This window comes from Myxocyprinus asiaticus, chromosome 18 (assembly GCF_019703515.2).
Source record: "Myxocyprinus asiaticus isolate MX2 ecotype Aquarium Trade chromosome 18, UBuf_Myxa_2, whole genome shotgun sequence".
In the NCBI taxonomy this organism is placed as follows: domain Eukaryota; kingdom Metazoa; phylum Chordata; class Actinopteri; order Cypriniformes; family Catostomidae; genus Myxocyprinus; species Myxocyprinus asiaticus.
This window is the reverse complement of record NC_059361.1, coordinates 1,957,745-1,980,000: the sequence shown is the minus strand read 5'-3', so window position 1 is coordinate 1,980,000 and position 22,256 is coordinate 1,957,745. Positions and strand designations below refer to the sequence as shown.

The 22,256-nt window shown below is 37.6% G+C and overlaps 1 protein-coding gene across 1 annotated transcript in view; it reads left to right on the top strand.

Moving 5' to 3' along the window:
* Positions 1-22,256, top strand: part of LOC127456213 (hepatocyte growth factor) — a 55,077-nt gene that overhangs the window by 17,726 nt on the left and 15,095 nt on the right. The window contains exons 5-10 of the mRNA XM_051724597.1: positions 463-605; positions 3,248-3,368; positions 6,952-7,070; positions 9,555-9,720; positions 12,157-12,290; positions 20,559-20,652. Of these exons, the coding sequence (XP_051580557.1) occupies positions 463-605; positions 3,248-3,368; positions 6,952-7,070; positions 9,555-9,720; positions 12,157-12,290; positions 20,559-20,652 (777 nt within the window). The remainder of the gene's footprint in view (positions 1-462; positions 606-3,247; positions 3,369-6,951; positions 7,071-9,554; positions 9,721-12,156; positions 12,291-20,558; positions 20,653-22,256) is intronic.

The window sequence follows — 22,256 nt, the reverse complement described above, 5'->3', positions numbered from 1 at the left end:
TGTAGGCTACATATATATTATTGAGATCTCCTGTTGTACCTGGCTGTAAGTCCTTGCTATGTCATGTGACACCTTGTGAAATTCTCCCATGAGTGATTCTTAGTTCAGCTGTAATAATCAAAGTTAAGAAAGATTGCAAAGCCACTGATGTAATAAGATCATAAATTTTCACATGCTGCTGCAAATAATGTCACGCCATGTCAAAGAGTTATGTATATTGCACCTTTGGGGATAAATGCATCCAAATCTTAGGTTTCTGCATGTCAAAACCTTCAACTAACCTTCACAAAATGTTATTTTTTTGTTATAGTAGACACTGTATTTGACTATCACTATCTTTCCTTATCAATAAACATGGAGAACTCTCTGTAGCACAATCAAATAATCTGTTTGGAAAGTTTTGGATATAGTAATTCTGAAGAATTTCTTCTCCGTTTCCTGTTTCTCTCCTCACTGCATCAGTTTCTTACCCCAGAGGCACAAGCACAGAGATCTACGGGATAATTTATGCCGTAACCCAGACAACACTACAGCAGGTCCGTGGTGCTTCACCACAGACCCAAAAATACGACACCAGGACTGCAGCATCCCACAGTGCTCGGACGGTGAGTTCAGCCCAACTTTCTGTTTCCAGATGAAAAATAATATTGCTCAGAGGTTTATGGCTCACAAAGACTTAATGGAGTTCTCAATTATGTTTCATGTAAGTATCAACTTTGTCTCAGATTATTTTCCCAAAATTACTTATGATAAAAATGACAAAATAATCAAAATGAAACAATTGTTGACATGCAATAAGAGTACAGAGCTATAAACGTAGTGTAGATGGTAGGTCTGTCACGATTATTATTACATTAATCAATCACCTGATCATGATTATTTGTGATAACCTTGATTATTGTTCACTTCAAATTCTAATCACATTTTACTGTCCAAATAAGGACATTTTAAGCGGCTATACGTATAAATACCATGAACACCATGTTTTTGTGTCTCATTTTCCAGTGCTATAGTGCAGAAATATATTACTAATGTATAATAAATATATAATATAATATAATGTAAAATAATATAATATCATATAATATAATATAATATAATATAAAATAATATAATAGAATAGAATATAATATAATATATAATATTATATAAAATAATATAATATATAATATAATATATAATATAATATAAAATAATTTAATATAATATAATGTAATATAATATAATATAATATAAAATAATATAATATAATATAATATATAATATAATTTAATATAATATATAAAATAATAGAATAGAATAGAATATAAAATAATATAATATAAAATAATAGAATAGAATAGAATAGAATAGAATAGAATATATAATATTATATAAAATAATATAATATATAATATAATATAATATAATATAATATAATATAATATAATATAATATATAAAATAATAGAATAGAATAGAATATAAAATAATAGAATAGAATAGAATATAAAATAATATAATATAATATAATATAATGTAATATAATATAATATAAAATATAATATAATATAATATAATATAATATATAAAATAATAGAATAGAATAGAATACAAATGAACAATGTCTCATGATGTCAAGAACAGACAGGCTTCAAAACGAGATGTTTCAGCAGGGTGGCAACTAAAAATGCTCTTTTTAGACTGGGGAGGAAGTTTTGAGTTCTGAAATTTACAGTAGGTTTTTATAGTACAGTTACCACTTATGTGTCTAAATATCAATGACAATTTGATTCTCCATTTCATGACCCCTTTAAAGCTGCATGTCATGATCATGGGTTTGATTCCCAGGGAACACACAAACTGATAGAAATGTAAACTTTGAATGCAGTGTAAGTCCCATTGGATAAAAGTGTCTGCCAAATGGATAAATGTAAATGTAAACCTTAAGAAGTATGAGAATTAATTGTCAGCCAATAATCATAATCGTGACAAGCCCTAAAACAAACAATTAAATCATTATTCAAAATTATTTGACTTAAAACTAGGCCAAGTTAAACCAAATTTAGGCCACATTTCATAATCGTGATAGCTCTTAGCTATAGATGGCATAACCACGTTAATTTGTTCTTGGAATAATTTAAATGAGAAACGTTTGAGTTCACGTTGAAATCTGTGACTTTTGATTGTAGACTTTGGTAACTTCTGAGCACAGTTTGAGACACTGTTGAGATCTTTTCTGAAACTCCAGAGGAGGCCAATGTGAGATTACTGGCGTGTTTTTCACAAGAGAAACATCGGAGATGCAGGAGACGAGAAGCAAAAGTCGCCATTCACTCTCCATTTATTTTTGTTGCATTTTAGGGGGTAAAAATATATATATAGAAATTGTGATTTCTCTTCTTATGGCTTGCATTGATTTTCAGAACTTGTTAAGAACACTTTTTCATTTAAATTGCAACATTATTGGATTCAAAGCTTAATCTGTCAGTGAAAAATGAAAGTGTTTAATTGTTGTCCAGGGATTTTCCTTAATAGAAGATCACACAGGCGGAGAGAACCGCATGCATAACGAGGGGTTTTCTGTAGAGATAGCAATCAGGCCAACAAAGAGATCCTCTTGTCTAGTCTATCATATAAGAGTTTGCCTGGTGAAATATAACTGGGAGGTTTTGTTAATAAATTAGTTTCCCATAATCAGAAACACACACACAAGGACATAAAATCATGCTTTCATGAGAGTGGCCAGCATTAACATCTGTTTCAAGTAAAGCAATCTGCTCCTTGTACTGCTGCGTTTAGAGAGATGACTCTAGCTGAGGTGACCCTCATCTGCTGTGATGTTTGGTTCGGTCCTACAGTGACTAAGCTCTTTACTAAGTACTGTAATAATTCCACGCTGCCTTAACCTTTGATCATATTAAATCTGTTAGCAGCTTGTGCACCTTTGGGGTTAAATAAAAGGTCCAACGGGTGGTACATCTGCCCAGCAACCTGAAGTGTCACTTGATTTATTTTTACACAATCTAAGGGTCACATGTGGCTGTGCAATTGCTCGTCTTCTTTATTAATACAATTACAATCTAAACAGTCGTTCATCTTTAGTGATTATCTTGTGCATAACTAACACGTGCACAGATGTACTAATTACATTCTGCCACAGATGCGTCCTCATAACAACCAGGGTTGATCCCCGAGTCATCCACTACAAGCATGTTAATGTAGCTCAGCTGGTTAACATTCTTACTAGGCATGTTCCTCATCCATAGTGGAATGTATGAGGTGTAATGGAGAAAGTTACCGCGGACCCATGGACCACACGGAGAGCGGCCGGGAATGCCAGCGCTGGGACCTTGAGGAACCGCACAGACACATTTTCCACCCAAAAAGGTAGGAGACCCGTGAGAAAAAGCAAATCCTGTGGGACAGCATCAATCAGTCAGATTTCAGGGAAACATCAGAGGTGGTCAGGCTTTATCAATCTGGCATACATCGAAAAATGCAATTAGTGTTTTGTGTACCACTGGTGCTATACAACCAGTCAACAGTTCACTAACCTTAAGTATTAAACTTCGGTGCACAATTAGTGCCACAACATTTATTCTTTGGATATGAATGAGAACTCAAATCATGCGACCTGGCCGATTATAAAAAGGTCAATACAATCCCATTGAAGGACAGTCCCGAGCCATGTCTACAGTAGGGATCAGAATAGCATTACAGTTACATTACATTACAGTAAGACTTTATATTAGGTGGCTTTAACGACTATGTACTAACATTAAAATGCATACAATATCATGTACTTATAGTTTAATTACATGTTGTTCTGCAAAATTCTCACAAGATTCACATGTGCTACTATTGAGGTTGAGGTACCGGTAGGTTTAGGGTTTAGATTAGGGTTAGGGGTTAGGTTCAAGGTTAGGAGTAAGGTTAACAGTGTAACTACAGATGTAAATAAATGCAGATACTTTAAATGTAAGTGTAATGCAACAACACGTATGTACATAATAAGTATAATGTATCAAATGCATAATAGTTAATGACATAGTCAATGGAAGTGATTGGGGCCAATCTGGAAACGTTAAAATACTCAATGTTTCAAAAGAATAGCCACAAGATGTGAACATTATACATGTTAACATAGTGTTAGTGTGATAATATCAGGGATTTACTGACATTACGGCATTTACCAGATTATAGGGTTTACTGGTGTTTCATTATCATGACAATAAAAGTTATAATATTGGATATAACTATATACAGAAAAAGGTTAGTAAGTGATTTTACCGCACTCAAATCATGTTAACATGTACTGTATAATGTTTACGTCTTGTGGCTTTACTTTTTAAACTGTAATGTTTATGGACTGGCTTCATTCACGTCCATTGTAAGTGCCTCACTGACTAAAACACAGATTTTTCCTTTTTATAAATAAACGTGAGACGCAGGGGTGGACTGGGAAGAGAAATCGGCCCAGGATTTTACATAGCAACTGGCCCAAAAGTTGTTGAGCAGGGGGTTGGGGGGGGTTCGCTGTCCTTTTCGGCATATTGCTGCCCCCTTCAGCATATCGCGGCGCTGTTTTGTGGCCCGTTCTGATGAGCGGCGGCTCATTTCAGCTTATCGCGTTTCGCGGCTGGCCCACCGGCCTGCCCGGTTCTCCCGATGGCCGGTCCGCCCCTGATCGGCCCCAAAGTGCGTCGGCCCAACGGGAAAATGCCAGGTATGCCATATTACCAATCCAGCCCTGGTGAGATGAGTCGAAATTATTTTTTGATAATCAAAATTATGCTTGATTATGCATAACATTATACATGTTAACATGATTTTAGTGTGATAAAATCGCTTACTGACCTTATCTGTGGAGTTATTTCCAACATTATGACTTCGTTGCAATGATGATAAAATGCCGGAAACCCTGTAATCTTGTAAATGCCATAACGCTGGTAAACCTCTGATTTTATCACACTAAAAGCTTGTTAAAAGATAGATGAATTAAAATATTGTTTTTGTATTACTCAACAAGCCACAAATGCTGTTGATTGAGCTTATCTTGTATTGAATCTGGAAAAACAAATTTAGCCACGCAGATTACATTAGCATCTACCCAGTAACCATCAAGGGGTGCGTTTCCCAAAAGCATCATTAGCCAACTGTGGTCGCCAGTTCCATCATTACTGACATAGTTCAACGATTTGGTGTTTCCCAAAACCTTAGTTCCAATTAACATTCGGAAACCGCATCACAAAGTTGTGTGGTTTGAACTACATCTCTTTACCTTTGGTTAGAAGATTAGTTCATGTTAGTTTGCTGTGTGGATTGTACTTTGCTAGAGCTTCTATATATTTTATTCCATACGTATCTTTCATTGCATCAAGACTTTGACCACGTTTACATGCATTTAAGAAATCGGCTTATCCCGGGGATTTGAAGAAAGCGGCGTTCTGAAACATCATGCAAACGCAAATGCAGCTGTTTAAGGGATTAAAGGCTGTAAAGAGAAAGCGCTTTAACACACACATGGCTTCTGTCGGTGAACACGGCTTTTATGTGTTCATGTTAACGCATAAGAGAAGTTCTTATTTGTTTTTGAAGAGTGCATACATGCTTAAGTGCACCGGGGGAATCCCAGAGTCTGATGTAAATGGAAACCCCACTATTGCAGCGCAATCATCTGTCGCATTTACATAGTGCACGCAGTTTTCGTGACTTTTGCACATTAAACGGATTTCTGATGTATGTGTAAATAAGCTGTTATGATTTAATATCCACCCCCTACGTAACGTCATTAACGACAACTATATATTGTTGAACCAACATAGTTTGAATGATGGATGTGCAACATAGTTACAATGTTTTTGGGAAACAGTCATCACTAGCTAGTTAATTTTTCTAACGATGCATCGTACAAAGTTATGTAGCCCTAGCAACTGCATTACAACGTGCTGGCAACCAGTCATAACACCTTAGCAACCACATACTGTAGCAAAGCCCTGACAGCCACCCACTGATATTTTCTTTAGAAAACTGTACATGAACACTGGCCTTGTGGAAAACATCTCAGCTATGCTTTAATCTGTCTGAAATCACAACATGAGCAGGCACCTTAATGTTTAAACCTTCTTTGTTTAGGGAAACATCATTCTTTGGGTTTCAGCATGCTCAGTGGACTGAAATAAGTTCCTTTTATCCGCATGTACTAAATTACACACCTGGTTTGTGTAGTAAAACAACTGAATCCATATTGCTACCTGTAGAGCATTTTAACCAATAAATGGCTTTTTCGTTTTACCTCCCCAGTGCCCCAGTTACATCTTTACTAGTTCTGGGAAACAACAATATCGTTAATCTTGAAATAAATGTCTGTTTGTTTAAATAGTCTCCCCTTAGAGTCTCTAAACACACTAAGATAATTTTTCATATCTCAGATTGCATGCATGGAAAATACTCTTGCATTTACCTAATCCGGAATGGCATTTGTGTGCAACTTTTAAAAATATTTGAAAAATCAATACAGTGTATTCCCACTTGGGCACATGGGAACTGTGTCATGTCCCTGTTTAATATAAATCAGTAAATCAAATGACTGCTTTATGTGAACCTACCAAGAGGCAAATTGTTTGTGATGTCTTGAGACTTTTTCAGTGCAAGTACATTTAGTGCAAGTACATTCAGTGCATTCTGAAATGTGCCATAATACAATTCAAGTACGCATTCCGTCCACTGCATTGCTGCTAGGGGTGCGGTAACTGTAGTTACTGTGTGCTTGTATTTCATTCACATCTGCGTTTGTACTTGCGTTTAGGCTAGTATGTTTCTGGCTGCTGTAACAGTAGCAGAGAGCATGTTATGTACTTTCTTGCAGGTTATTACAATTTTATCCGCACTGTAAATCAAGACTGCCGTAGAACTGTGATAGCTGATATGTGGCATGTTAAGCATGTTCATTTTGCCCTTCCTATGACAGGTACCCCGATAAAGGTCTAAAGGACAACTACTGCAGGAACCCAGACAGCCGCCAGAGACCCTGGTGTTACACCACCGATCCCAGTACGCCATGGGAGTACTGTAATATCAAACAGTGCGGTGAGTGTGCGTAAGATGAAGAGACAGAGAGAGGAGAATGAAAAAAGGCAGAGTTTGCCAAATTTACAACTTCCTTTTCCTGTAGCCCTGGCTCCCCTCTTGTTTGGGACCCTCAGAGGAATGTTGTTTGTAACCGGGTGAAGAGAAGGTGGGTCCACCTATAAAATTCTCCCTCCTCGAACTCTTTGGCTCTCGCCCCGTCTTTTCAGTAATGTGCCTCTGTGTTTATTTTTCCTCATCAGTGCAGCAGAGCGTGCCCTTATCTGCATGAGGGAAATGTGCTTGAGTTTCAAGTACTATGTAAACCTTCTACGCTAAAGACAAAACACGCGTGTGGGTTTCATCCCTCCAGCGTTCTCAAACAGGCGGCTTGCACAAGTGCCCAAAAACCTATTATTATAATGACGCCCCCTCCTCTCACTGCCTCCGTTTATTTTCATTATCAAAGCGTCGGCATGTTGGTTCAAGAGGGAAGTGAGTCTGAAACTCAGCCGTCTGACACTTGCTTTTTTAGCGTTACAGAGTGAGCCGCGGGGGTCACATTTGTTCTTCAGTGCTGTTTGGCAAATCTCGCATTGTAGCCTTGAGCAGAATCCCGTGACTGATGCTCAAAGACATTGCTGATCACCGTGCTGGGAGGAACTTTTTACTGCGTTCTTTCCTGTTTGGCAGAACAGCATCTTTTTAAACATGTTGGCATTTGTCACAATAGGATTATTCCAAATCAACCTAATTTCAGAAACTTCCCTGGCTGATATTTTTTAAATCTGTTAATACTCCCTTTGAAGAACGATAAACATAAATGATGTTGAGGGCCAAAATATTAAATGCCATGGATCAATATTTACTGAGTAATCCATTATTTTGTAGAGGGGGGTCAAAATGACAATTTCCACCTATGATTTTGGAGCAAAACTACAGGTCAAAAAAATAACATTAGAAAGGTGTCAGCATCATTATTTTATGTTTACATAGAGATTGGTAGGTCTATTACTAAAATCAGTTGACTTCAACAACAATTGTTGCCTTATATGTCAATGGTGTGAGTCCAGAAATGAGAAAAAATGCTTTTTTGTGTTGTTTTTCCAAAGTTGGAGTGTCTATAACTCCAGAAGTGTTACAGATATTTTAATATCCTTTTAGATTCTGGATCAGAACAAACTTTCCTTTTCGTATCTTCATTTGTAAGGCCCTATATGGTTAAACCCCAGAGATATGGGACTCTCAATGTGGCTCCATACCCATTTTCAATGGTCGAAAACTAAATGTGGGTCACATGGTATGAAGCTAGTTTTTCTTGTCCAACAAAACAAAGGTCTGAAGTGCAAGTAATGTTGAAACTAGAAGTGTACCTTAATTTCTTCACATAAAAACAATAATGTCAATAATGTTGAGAGTCCAAAATGACACTATTATTAAGCATAAATTTAGCTCTTCTGTTAGTGCAATACCTATATCAAGTTTTTGGATTTCATTTTGAGTTTTTGGGTAATTTCGATCCCCCTCTACAAAATAACGGATTACTCTACACTAAATATTGATCCATGGCATTTCATATTTTGGCTCTCATCATCATTTATGCTTCTCTTTCACCAGTCTTTTTTTTACTGGTGATTAACAAAAACAAAATCTTATACTGGGGACCTCTGATTGAGTTGACACGAAATGACGCAGTAAGCATCTAAACAGAGTTCAGCCGTGTATGTCACTCACGTCCCACCTGTGGAAATCATCACAACAGCTTCTGCTTTTACGAGAAGTAGCTCCATCCACTTGCAGAAGGATCGTACTCCCTAATAAGTCTATTTGATCCTCTATAAAGCTAAAAGAGGCTCTTAAAACTTACCGTACCCATCTGTAGTAAACATAGCAAGGCTCTAAAGCACAAAGTCCCCCATTGTTTCCAACTGCTTGACCTTTGTGTTTGTCTTGATGATGATATGCACCACTGCCCGAGTAAAGTACTTGAAAGCCGCTAAACAATGCCAACCTACCATTTGTACCTACACATTTAGTCAGATTCACTGTAGGAAATATTTTAATATCTATTCAAGTGCACACACTGTGTTGGACAAGTTTAAGAGTTTGACTTTGGGTTTTACTAGCAAGACTCTGGCCCATATCCCCAAGCTGTTAGCGTCATTAGCTGACTGGGACACTAACAGGAGGTCAAATAATAACTCTAATGAACAGAATTTATTGCAATGAGATGCATGGGCAAAAACAATATAACTCTGTTGTGTTCTCAAAGACAGAAAGCTCAGTAGACTACTGTTTTAGCATTTGCCATAGACGTAGTGACCGCTTTGACTCATTTCGGAAGCATTTCTCTCCCTTAAGGCGGACAAAGCTGCTGTTATTCCTCCCTGAGGGAACTTAGACTTACAGTTAATGGTGAAACCATGATTCACCATCCATCATGCCTAAGGAGTGATTTTATCGTTCTCTCTGTCTCTGTGTTTAATTCTTTCTCTCTTTACTCAGACACAAACACTGGCGGTGACATTGACAACACAACGACTTGCTTCCGTGGACGTGGTGAGGGTTATCGTGGAACAGTGGGCATCACCCCCGAGGGAGTGGTCTGCCAAAAATGGGACGCCCAGTTTCCCCATAGCCACTCCTACATGCCCCAGGACTACCACTGCAAGTAAGAACCACTCTTAAAACACAGTATCTACACGCAAAAAATTTATTCAGATTCCTCAAACATGTACCTCATAATTTACTACCATGCTGGACTTCCATGCTCATCCAAGCTGGTCTTTATTGGTCATACTGGTTTGATGCTGGTGGACCAGCAAAGCGTTACTGGTCTTTTTAGTCAAAGACTGACGCAGGAAGTCTTGCTGGATCAGCTAGTTAAGAAACCTAGTTGGGTTACCAGCATTTAAATGGGCTGATATTATGTGGCTTTTCTTTCATATCAAAATAGAAAACTGACAGATTCATTTCCTTGACTGTTATATGTTATTTATCATCATAAACACAAGCTTAAATGACTTGTATTCAACTCAAAATCCATTGTTTTGGGTGGCATCAGTCTGGTCATCATACATTATGGTTTGTAATACCAACATGGGTGTACATCTGCATGTTTTTTTGGACCGGAAGGTTTAGATGTGTAACACTTTTTTAATTTTTTTTATTTTATGATGATTATTATAGCATTTTTTTCTTCCCTGAAGTAAGAACAATAAAATTATGCATTTTTGGGGGGATTTTATGCTATTTTTTTATCTTATTTACATGTACATTTCAAAATGTTAACATTAATTTGCATATACAAATAAGCTAATTTTTTAATAAAATTATAAAAATAAATCAGAACCCACTTGAAACATGAAGAAATTATGAGAATGTGACATAAATCGGAGGCAGATTGCTGCCATCTGGTGAACAAAATATAAATAACATGAGTTGAACGGCATGTCATGCCAGTAACAGCCAGTAGATGACTATAGACACATACTGTGTAGTCTGATGACTCGTAACCTAATTTTATATTTTATCACAATATATGCATTTGGATATATATTTATACATTATCAAACTATTTTTTGTCAAAGTTTAGCATATTGAAATTTGTTTGAAGTGTCTAATGTCATTAATGTCATTATGCTTGCAATCAAACCTGACCATGGTGTTACAAAGAGAAAACACAGAATAAGCATTTTTCTATTCCAATAATTTATTTCAAACATAAAAATGTAATAACTCACAGTAAATGCAAAATAATGTCAAGAAAATGAACATCAAGGAATATAAATTAATTACAAAATTCTGAAAATTCAATTAGAGTAAAAAACAGAAAAATCAGAGTAAACATTTTGCAATTTTAAACTTTCTATAGTAAAAAAATATATATATTTTGCAAACGTGTGTGTGTGTGTGTGTGTGTGTGTGTGTGTGTGTCAGATTGCTGTCATCAGCTGGAAAACAACAGATGACTTGTAATGCCAACAATGACCAAAAGATGGCTGTAGGGTCCAATTATTGATGCCGTCTGTGTGTGTGTGAGTTTGTGTATGTGTGTGTGTGTGTGTGTGTGTTTATGTATGTGTGTGTGTGTGTGTGTTTGAGTGGGCAGGTTTAAGTTTTTTTTTAGGTTATAAACTGGTAATTACAAGGGTATTATGCTATAAATGTGGTTTATGAGGACATTTCTAGTGTCTCCATAATTCAAATCACTTAATAAACATACTAAACGATGTTTTATTGAAAATGTAAGAATGCAGAAAGTTTTTTGTGAGGGTTAGGTTTAGGGGTAGGGTTAGGGTTAGGGGATAGAATCTATAGTATGTACAGTATAAAAATCATTATGTCTGTGGAGAGTCCTCATAATGATAGCTGCACTAACATGTGTGTGTGTGCGTGTGTGTGTGTGTGTGTGTGTGTGTGCGTGTGTGTGTGTGTGTTTAGGGGTAGGGTTAGGGTTAGGGGATATAATCCATAGTTTGTACAGTATAAAAATCATTATGTCTGTGGAGAGTCCTCATAATGATAGCTGCACTAACATGTGTGTGTGGTTTTGTGTGTGTATGTGTGTGTGTGTGTGTGTGTGTTTTGCATTGTGATTGTTATCATCTCAACCCTTCATTTCTGAGTGTGTATGTTCAGCATTGTGGCTGATTTTCTGGTTTTATTTGACAAATGTAAAAAAAAAAAAAAAAAAAAACGTTGTGTTAAAGTCTCACAAGTTAATGTTTTTGTGTGTAATTGTGTGTGTGTGAGTGGGTGTGTATTTTTTGCACTGAGAATATTTTAGAGTCTCACCCTGTAATTTTTGTCTGCTTTTTTCTGCATTGTGGCTGATCTATTGATTGTATTTGACAGATAAAAAAAATAAAAAAAATTTTTTTGGTCTTTCCCATTCATTTTCAATGGTCAGTCCATTTTTGACCACGAATACCAAAGGTGCCATTTTTTTTTTTTTTTTGTATGTTCAGACGGCAAATGGAGGAAAAGCCACCAAATCTTGTACTGCTCAGATAAACGAAACCATTTTTATTATTTTTTTTTTAATTAATTCAGTCAAAAATGACCAAATACAAAAGTAGAGTTCACATATTCATATTTACGGCAGGGATCTCAGAGAAAACTACTGTAGGAATCCTGATGGTCGTGATCTCCCATGGTGCTTCACTACTGACCCCAGTGTTCCAGTGGCGTTCTGCACCAACATCCCCCGCTGTGGAGTCACAGTCCCTGAACCTGAAGGTAAGAGTCATTCATAGCACATCTTTCGAATACCTTTGTTTGAAGCTTCTATAAAATACCCCACTATAGGATGATCTTTGATCATTGCATTGCTTTGTAACTGTAAACAGCCTGCAGTTAGACTTATGAACTATATTAACCTACTTGGGGGAAGTAATTTTGCTTCATGTCGTGCTTAACCACTCCCTTTAACTGGCGAAAAAATCATTGTAATGCAAGAGCTTTTGTGGTTTATTGCTAAACTACTTAACCACACAAATATGATGTAAAAATAAAAAAACTGTCTGCCAAATGCATAAATGTAAATATATCCAAATATAGGGGAGATCGGGGCTAGTTGTCATACAGGGAAGTTGTCAAAAGTCCAATTGCGCAAATGTGTGTTTTCTCAAGGAGAGGTTTGGTATGTTGGTTTCAAACACCCTGTTCAAAACCCTCCTAAATTAGAAAAATGTCTGTGAATTCTACCTTTCAAAGTTAATTTTAACAATCATAAAATTTTGTTATAGCTCTTGAATAAACATGTGAACATAATCAAACCACACTGGCATACATTAAGGCAAGGGTCAACTATATTATGAAGACAGGTTTTTACAAAAATGTTTAAATGTGTTTTAGGGCATATGGTAGGTATTTTTTTTTATGAAAGTCAGTATGGGGCATGTTGTTTTAAATGTCATAAATGTATACAGTTTATCAGTTAAAAATATGTCTTGGATAAAAATTTAATATATATATTTTTTAACCCTTTTAAGCTCTGAAGGCTCTGAAGATTTCCTGTTTCAGTGGTATACCCAAAATGAGAGGCTTATAACTAAAAAAAACTAAACAAAAACAAAAACGAGGTTCAAGTGTTTGGTATCATTGTAAAGAAAACTTTTCCATTTTTTTTTAATGATACAGATTATGATACATTCTGAGAATCTCAGAGAAACTGCTGAAAAATCATTTAAAAGATTGAGCAAAAAATAACTTTTTTCTTATATGTCTCTTGAGTATAAATAAGATGGCTCTGAAAAACTGCTTTTATTTTGTTCCCAAACATGTCATCTGTATCTGATAAAATTTTGTGTTGATACGAAAAAGCAATCAAAAGTGTAGCATTACATAAATAATTTATCATTGTGTCCAAAAACATCTCCAAACAAATAAAACATAATAATTGTACATAAGAACTCATTACACATGCAAATGCAACAATGACTAAAGGTTTGCATAGCATGCAGACATGATTTTAGTAATGAGATTTCACAGAATGAGTTTCATTCTGTGTCATTTGAGTCATCATTGAGTCTGTGTCATGTATTTGGCGCCATCTCCTGGTGGTCATATGTAACATTGTGCTTCATGTGGATTATCTAATGATCTATGCATCTGATTATCTTGTGTGTGGGCTCGTTTTAAAGATACTCACCTCCTCTAAGTTATGGAATGTTATATTTTATGTTCCGCATTATAAGTTATAAGCGAAAACGCAGCAAATACTCAACACCAACACAATTGTCAAAGACATACTTAGCTATTACTCGCGATATTTTTGTCTGTGTGTTTTTGGTCAATTTGATGTTTTTATTGATTGCAATAATATGTACAGTGCATTTTCGTTGTATAAATAAATGATCAAAACTGAACATTTCTGATTTGTCGCAAATTTCAAAGCACTTGTTCAGTTTTGGACATAATGTCTACATGCATTGGAAAGTAGAGCTTATAAGCTTTCAAACGACACCTATTTTGTGTTGGTCAAGACTGTAATTATGAATATATTAATTACTTTTTTTCTCGTGGGCCCATCCGAGCTTAAAGGGTTATGAATCGTTTTGTGCTTCATAACTGATTTACCTTTTTAAATTTAGCTTAAAAAGCCCATAATAGGCTGTTTAATGTGGACGTAGTTTTAAAGAAATGCATAGATTTTGTTTTGGCATCACACAATTTGCATTTTTGGAAATGTAAAAGAGCTCATTCCCACTTTGGACAAGTGGATAGATAGTATTTCAGGACAACTACTGTCACTGTGCCCTTGATCAAACTCATTTAATCCTCAATCGCTCCTGAAGTACCAGAGTATATCTGACCCTGGCTTTGCCTCCTCTCTGTCTGCATGATTAGCATTTTTGTACTCGTGACCGAGAGTTATGCAAGAGCTAAAATTTCAGTGCAGCAGTCGAGTTTACAGACAGCGACCAACAAACGTATCACTCATATTTGCTTTTCAGAAAGATGTTTATAATCTGCTGGCTTGATCTTGTTTTCCATGATGTTATGTTTGGCATCCATCCAGTTGTGTTTCACTGCCTGTGTAAAGCAGTCAAAAAGGAGACCATAACTTTTGAAGTCATGCTTGCTTTACATATCAAAACAACCCTCAAAAGACTTTCAAACTGCCATGTCTTTGTTCCTATTAATCCTCCCTGCGAGACATAATATCTATCTAATATCTTTTCATGATGCTCAAGAATGTCGTAGCTGTCTCTCTCTTTCATTTGCTCTTTCTTGCATCTTTGCTGTCTTGGCATTTGTGCACGGCAGTCCCTGTAGTTCGATGTCCACGGCCACTAATGAGGGCTGTTTGAAACATGTGCAGCCAGCAGAAGCCGTAGTGTGGGAATGAGACAGCATGAGTCAAACATTAATCACTGCTGACAGCTTCGGGTGACTGGCAGGACCCAGGAGACGCTTCATAGGAAGACTCGCACAAGCGCTGATGTTAAGATTGATTTAGCTGCTGTTCCAATTGAGGCCGTTGGGACGATCGTTCGACTATTGTGGTGCGCTGGGAGCCTTGCTGTGTTTCCATAAACCCGCTGTGTTTCTTTAAGCACTACTGCTTGCGAAGTTCGATGATAATTGTGTGGCATTTAGGTTATGTTGCTTCTGATTAAAATAAAAGCCCTGATTGGAACAATTGAAACGTCAAGGTTTTGTCACGTTGCATTACTGTTATATGTCTTTCACTTTGTGCATGGTGTAGATTTACTGTGACTTGCTCTAACGAGTTGGTTCTTTTGAATCTACAGTGTAAAACACACAGTGTGACCAGTGCAATCCGATTCCCAAACATACGACTCTTATGAACCGGTTCTTTTGACTCTACAGCACGAAACACACAGTGCGAACAGAGTAGTCTGATTCCAGAACAAATTAATCTAATCAGTCGGTACTTTTAAATCTATAGCATGAAACATACAGCGTGAACAGTGTAGTCTGATTCCCGAACAAATGACTCGTATGAGTTGGTTCTTTTGAATCTACTGCACGAAACACACAGTGTGACCAGAGTAGTCTGATTCCCAAACAAATTACTCTTATGAACCAGTTCTTTTGAATCTACAACGTGAAAATCACAGTGCGACCAGTGCAGTCCGATTTCTGAACAAATGACTCTAATGAGTCGGTACTTTTAAATCTATAGCGTGAAACATACAGCGTGAACAGTGTAGTCCGATTCCCAAACAAATGACTCATATGAGTCGGTTCTTTTGAATCTGCAGCGCAACCAGTGTAGTCTGATTCCAGAACAAATGATTCTTATGAGTCGGTGGTTTTGAATCTACAGCGTGAAACACACAGCGTGACCAGTCTAATCTGATTCCTGAACAGATGACTTGTATGAGTCGGTTCTTGTTAATCTACAGCGCAACCAGAGTAGTTTGATTCCCTAACAAATGACTCTAATGAGTCTGTACTTTTAAATCTATAGCGTGAAACATACAGCGTGAACAGTGTAGTCCCATTCCCAAACAAATGACTTGTATGAGTCGGTTCTTTTGAATCTACAGCGCAACCAGTGCAGTCCGATTCCCAAACAAATGACTCTTATGAACCAGTTCTTTTGAATCTACAGCGCAAAACGCACAGTGCGACCAGAGTAGTCTGATTCCAGAACAAATGACTCGTATGAGTTGGTATTTTAAATCTATAGCGTGAAACACACAGTGCGACCAGTGCAGTCCAATTCCCAAACAAATGACTCTAATGAGTCGGTACTTTTAAATCTATAGTGTGAAACATACAACGTGAGCAGTGTAGTCCAATTCCCAAACAAATGACTCTTATGAACCAGTTATTTTGAATCTACAGTGCAAAACACACAGTGTGACCAGAGTAGTCTGATTCTCAAACAAATGACTCCTATGAGTTGGTTCTTTTGAATCTACAGTGCAACCAGAGTAGTTTGATTCCCGAACAAATGACTCGTATGGGTCGGTACTTTTAAATCTATAGCATGAAACATACAGCGCGAACAGTGTAGTCTGATTCCCGAACAAATGACTCATATGAGTTGGTTCTTTTGAATCTACTGCACGAAACACACAGTCCGACCAGAGTAGTCTGATTCCCAAACAAATTACTCTTATGAACCAGTTCTTTTGAATCTACAGCGTGAAAATCACAGTGCGACCAGTGCAGTCCGATTCCCGAACAGATGACTTGTATGAGTCAGTTCTTTTGAATCTACTGTGCAACCAGTAGTTTGATTCCTGAACAAATGCCTCTAATGAGTCGGTACTTTTAAATCTATAGCGTGAAACATACAGCGTGAACAGTGTAGTCCCATTCCCAAACAAATGACTTGTATGAGTCAGTTCTTTTGAATCTACAGCGCAACCAGTGCAGTCCGATTCCCAAACAAATGACTCTTATGAACCAGTTCTTTTGAATCTACAGCACAAAATGCACAGTGCGACCAGAGTAGTCTGATTCCCAAACAAATGACTCCTATGAGTCGGTTCTTTTGAATCTACAGCGCAACCAGTGCAGTCCGATTCCCAAACAATTGACTCTTATGAACCAGTTCTTTTGAATCCACAGCGCAAAACGCACAGTGCGACCAGAGTAGTCTGATTCCCAAACAAATGACTCCTATGAGTCAGTTCTTTTGAATCTACAGTCAACCAGAGTAGTTTGATTCCCGAACAAATGACTCGTATGAGGTGGTACTCTTAAATCTATAGTGTGAAACATACAGCGTGAACAGTGTAGTCCCATTCCTGAACAAATGACTCATATGATTCGGCTCTTTTGAATCTACAGCGTGAAACACACAGCGCGACAAGTCTAGTTTGATTCCCGAACAGATGACTCTTATGAGTCGGTTCTTTTGAATCTACAGCGCAACCAGAGTAGTTTGATTCCCGAACAAATGACTCTAATGAGTCAGTACTTTTAAATCTATAGCGTGAAACGTACAGCGTGAACAGTGTAGTCCGATTCCCAAACAAATGACTCTTATGAACCAGTTCTTTTGAATCTACAGCGCAAAACGCACAGTGTGACCAGAGTAGTCTGATTCCCAAACAAATGACTCCTATGAGTCGGTTCTTTTGAATCTACAGTGCAACCAGAGTAGTTTGATTCCCGAACAAATGACTCGTATGAGGTGGTACTCTTATATCTATAGTGTGAAACATACAGCGTGAACAGTGTAGTCCCATTCCCAAACAAATGACTTGTATGAGTCGGTTCTTTTGAATCTACAGCGCAACCAGTGCAGTCCGATTCCCAAACAAATGACTCTTATGAACCAGTTCTTTTGAATCTACAGCGCAACCAGAGTAGTTTGATTCCCTAACAAATGACTCTAATGAGTCTGTACTTTTAAATCTATAGCGTGAAACATACAGCGTGAACAGTGTAGTCCCATTCCCAAACAAATGACTTGTATGAGTCGGTTCTTTTGAATCTACAGCGCAACCAGTGCAGTCCGATTCCCAAACAAATGACTCTTATGAACCAGTTCTTTTGAATCTACAGCGCAAAACGCACAGTGCGACCAGAGTAGTCTGATTCCAGAACAAATGACTCGTATGAGTTGGTATTTTAAATCTATAGCGTGAAACACACAGTGCGACCAGTGCAGTCCAATTCCCAAACAAATGACTCTAATGAGTCGGTACTTTTAAATCTATAGTGTGAAACATACAACGTGAGCAGTGTAGTCCAATTCCCAAACAAATGACTCTTATGAACCAGTTATTTTGAATCTACAGTGCAAAACACACAGTGTGACCAGAGTAGTCTGATTCTCAAACAAATGACTCCTATGAGTTGGTTCTTTTGAATCTACAGTGCAACCAGAGTAGTTTGATTCCCGAACAAATGACTCGTATGGGTCGGTACTTTTAAATCTATAGCATGAAACATACAGCGCGAACAGTGTAGTCTGATTCCCGAACAAATGACTCATATGAGTTGGTTCTTTTGAATCTACTGCACGAAACACACAGTCCGACCAGAGTAGTCTGATTCCCAAACAAATTACTCTTATGAACCAGTTCTTTTGAATCTACAGCGTGAAAATCACAGTGCGACCAGTGCAGTCCGATTCCCGAACAGATGACTTGTATGAGTCAGTTCTTTTGAATCTACTGTGCAACCAGTAGTTTGATTCCTGAACAAATGCCTCTAATGAGTCGGTACTTTTAAATCTATAGCGTGAAACATACAGCGTGAACAGTGTAGTCCCATTCCCAAACAAATGACTTGTATGAGTCGGTTCTTTTGAATCTACAGCGCAACCAGTGCAGTCCGATTCCCAAACAAATGACTCTTATGAACCAGTTCTTTTGAATCTACAGCACAAAATGCACAGTGCGACCAGAGTAGTCTGATTCCCAAACAAATGACTCCTATGAGTCGGTTCTTTTGAATCTACAGCGCAACCAGTGCAGTCCGATTCCCAAACAATTGACTCTTATGAACCAGTTCTTTTGAATCCACAGCGCAAAACGCACAGTGCGACCAGAGTAGTCTGATTCCCAAACAAATGACTCCTATGAGTCAGTTCTTTTGAATCTACAGTCAACCAGAGTAGTTTGATTCCCGAACAAATGACTCGTATGAGGTGGTACTCTTAAATCTATAGTGTGAAACATACAGCGTGAACAGTGTAGTCCCATTCCTGAACAAATGACTCATATGATTCGGCTCTTTTGAATCTACAGCGTGAAACACACAGCGCGACAAGTCTAGTTTGATTCCCGAACAGATGACTCTTATGAGTCGGTTCTTTTGAATCTACAGCGCAACCAGAGTAGTTTGATTCCCGAACAAATGACTCTAATGAGTCAGTACTTTTAAATCTATAGCGTGAAACGTACAGCGTGAACAGTGTAGTCCGATTCCCAAACAAATGACTCTTATGAACCAGTTCTTTTGAATCTACAGCGCAAAACGCACAGTGTGACCAGAGTAGTCTGATTCCCAAACAAATGACTCCTATGAGTCGGTTCTTTTGAATCTACAGTGCAACCAGAGTAGTTTGATTCCCGAACAAATGACTCGTATGAGGTGGTACTCTTATATCTATAGTGTGAAACATACAGCGTGAACAGTGTAGTCCCATTCCTGAACAAATGACTCATATGATTCGGCTCTTTTGAATCTACAGCGTGAAACACACAGCGCGACAAGTCTATACTTTTAAATCTATAGCGTGAAACGTACAGCGTGAACAGTGTAGTCCGATTCCCGAACAAATGACTTGTATGAGTCAATTCTTTTGAATCAACAGCACAACCAGAGTAGTCTGATTCCAGAACAAATGACTCTAATGAGTCAGTACTTTTAAATCTATAGCATGAAACACACAGTGCGACCAGTGCAGTCCAATTCCCAAACAAATGACTCTAATGAGTCTGTACTTTTAAATCTATAGCGTGAAATATACAGCGTGAAGTGTGTAGTCCCATTCCCGAACAAATTACTTGTATGAGTCAGCTCTTTTGAATCTACAGCGCGAAACACGCAGCACTACCAGTCTAGTTCGATTCCCTAACACATGACTCTTATGAGTCAGTTCTTTTGAATCTACAGTGCTACCAGAGTAGTTTGATTCCTGAACAAATGACTCGTATGAGTCAGTACTTTTAAATCTATAGCGTGAAACATACAGCTTGAACAGTGTAGTCCGATTCCCAAACAAATGACTCGTATGAGTCGGTTCTTTTGAATCTACAGCGCAACCAGAGTAGTCTGATTCCAGAACAAATGACTCGTATGAGTCAGTTCTTTTAAATCTATAGTGTGAAACATACAGTGTGAACAGTGTAGTCCGATTCCTGAACAAATGACTCGTATGATTCAGCTCTTTTGAATCTACAACACGAAACACACAGCACTACCAGTGTAGATTCTTGTGCTTAATTATTGTACCCCCTTTTTAATTTTGTGCTATTTCTGATTCTGTTGATTTTTTGAAAATGTAACGCTTTACTATAATGTTTTTTTTTTGTGTGTGTGTGTGTGTGTGTGTGTGTGTTTCAGAGTGTTATACAGGCATTGGTGACACATACAGCGGCATTCAGGCAAAAACCCGCTCAGGCGTTCCCTGTGTTCCATGGAAAGACCGCAGTGAAAGGTAAAACATGGCCATATATGTCTCAATTACAGTATAAACTTGAACTCAAGCTGAATAACACAGGCTCATGTTTAGATGAGAGAAATAGATTGATTTTGCTCAATATGGACACACACATCATTTGTACATTAATTGAATTTCTGAATTTTCTGTAGTCTACTATTAAGCAGAACCATCATTTATATTAGTACAGCACAACATTTTCAGTCATGGACGTTCTCTCAGTTTCCATGGAAACAAAACTAGGTCCACATCTTCCAACGCAGAATCCCAAGGACAGTCCCATGATGCTTTTGTGCTGCTGTGTAAGGTGAACAACTCCATTTAGTCGTTGGGTTCAGTGGTCAAGCAAGTTTTCGTTAACTCAGCGAGAGTGAATAAATAGGACAGATGCTATGTGGCATGACTTCATTAAAAAAAAAAAAAAACATGGAGCCATCATATATGCATGTGCAGTCTTTCTTACAGGATTGTTAAATGTCAGGTTCATATTTGTTCCTGCCAGGTGAGGTCTGTTTCCTCAAAAGTCATGGTTTTCTCTGTTTCATGTTGCATTGGCACATTAGCTGTGACTCACTGTGCAAAGTGTGCAAATCTCAGAGGAGACGGATTTCAGTTCCGCCACAGGCCTGCGCTTTTCTGCCGTCAACACTCACACTGAGATGTGTGGCGTTAAATAACTTCCCTGTTTTATGAACAAGTTCCAGGTCAAAGGTCAGCCTAACCAGACCTGGCAGAGCCCCAGCCGCTCACTGATGCAAAGCACAGGGGTCCCTTGATTGTCAGAGAGTGTTTGTATTAGATGAGAAAATAGGACCCTCACTGTTTTCTGGGGAAGAAAAACACTTTTTAGTGAAGGACCCCCATTCTGGAGTGCCCTACCTGATGGTAAATGTGTTGCAGTTGGAGTGACTTAATTCCCTAAAAATTAAAGGCAGGTCATACCAGCTGGAGCAGGATTCATCAGAGCCAACCCTCTGACCCCATACACCCCTCTCCATGAACACATCAAAGCCAGTCAGCTCCACGGCCAGCTTGCAGAGGTCACTGCTGGGCGAGCATTAGGCATTGATTGTTTACATTGTGCAGGGCTCAATTATAAGGAATTTTTCTGCTAGTAGTTCAGATTTTTACTTTTTTTACATTTTCACTGGCATCATAAAAATGTATATATATATATTATGTTTAGCTATGCATTTTTATGCCAGAAAAATATGTATATTTTCCATTAAATGTTACATTTACTTTACAAAAATATAAATAAAATAAATACTAGTTTTAAATGTGCAATAATAGCTGGGCATTCTGCTGTATAGTATAAATCCATGACACTTTTGCTGGAAAACATTGCAGAATTATACTTTTAAATGCATTCTGACTGATGCTTCGATAATTATTCCCGCAATTTGGGATGTGAATCGTAAGGAATTTTCCGTTTCCGGTTCCGGTTCTTCTTAACGATGCAGGTTCCTTAACGGTTCCAATATTTATTATTTTAGTACTTTTAAGGAAGACGTGTTTGGAAATAATAAATCTTATTCTTATTGGATTACTGCCCTCAGCAACCTGTTGCCAAATGATGAAATAATGTCTTTGAAATAATG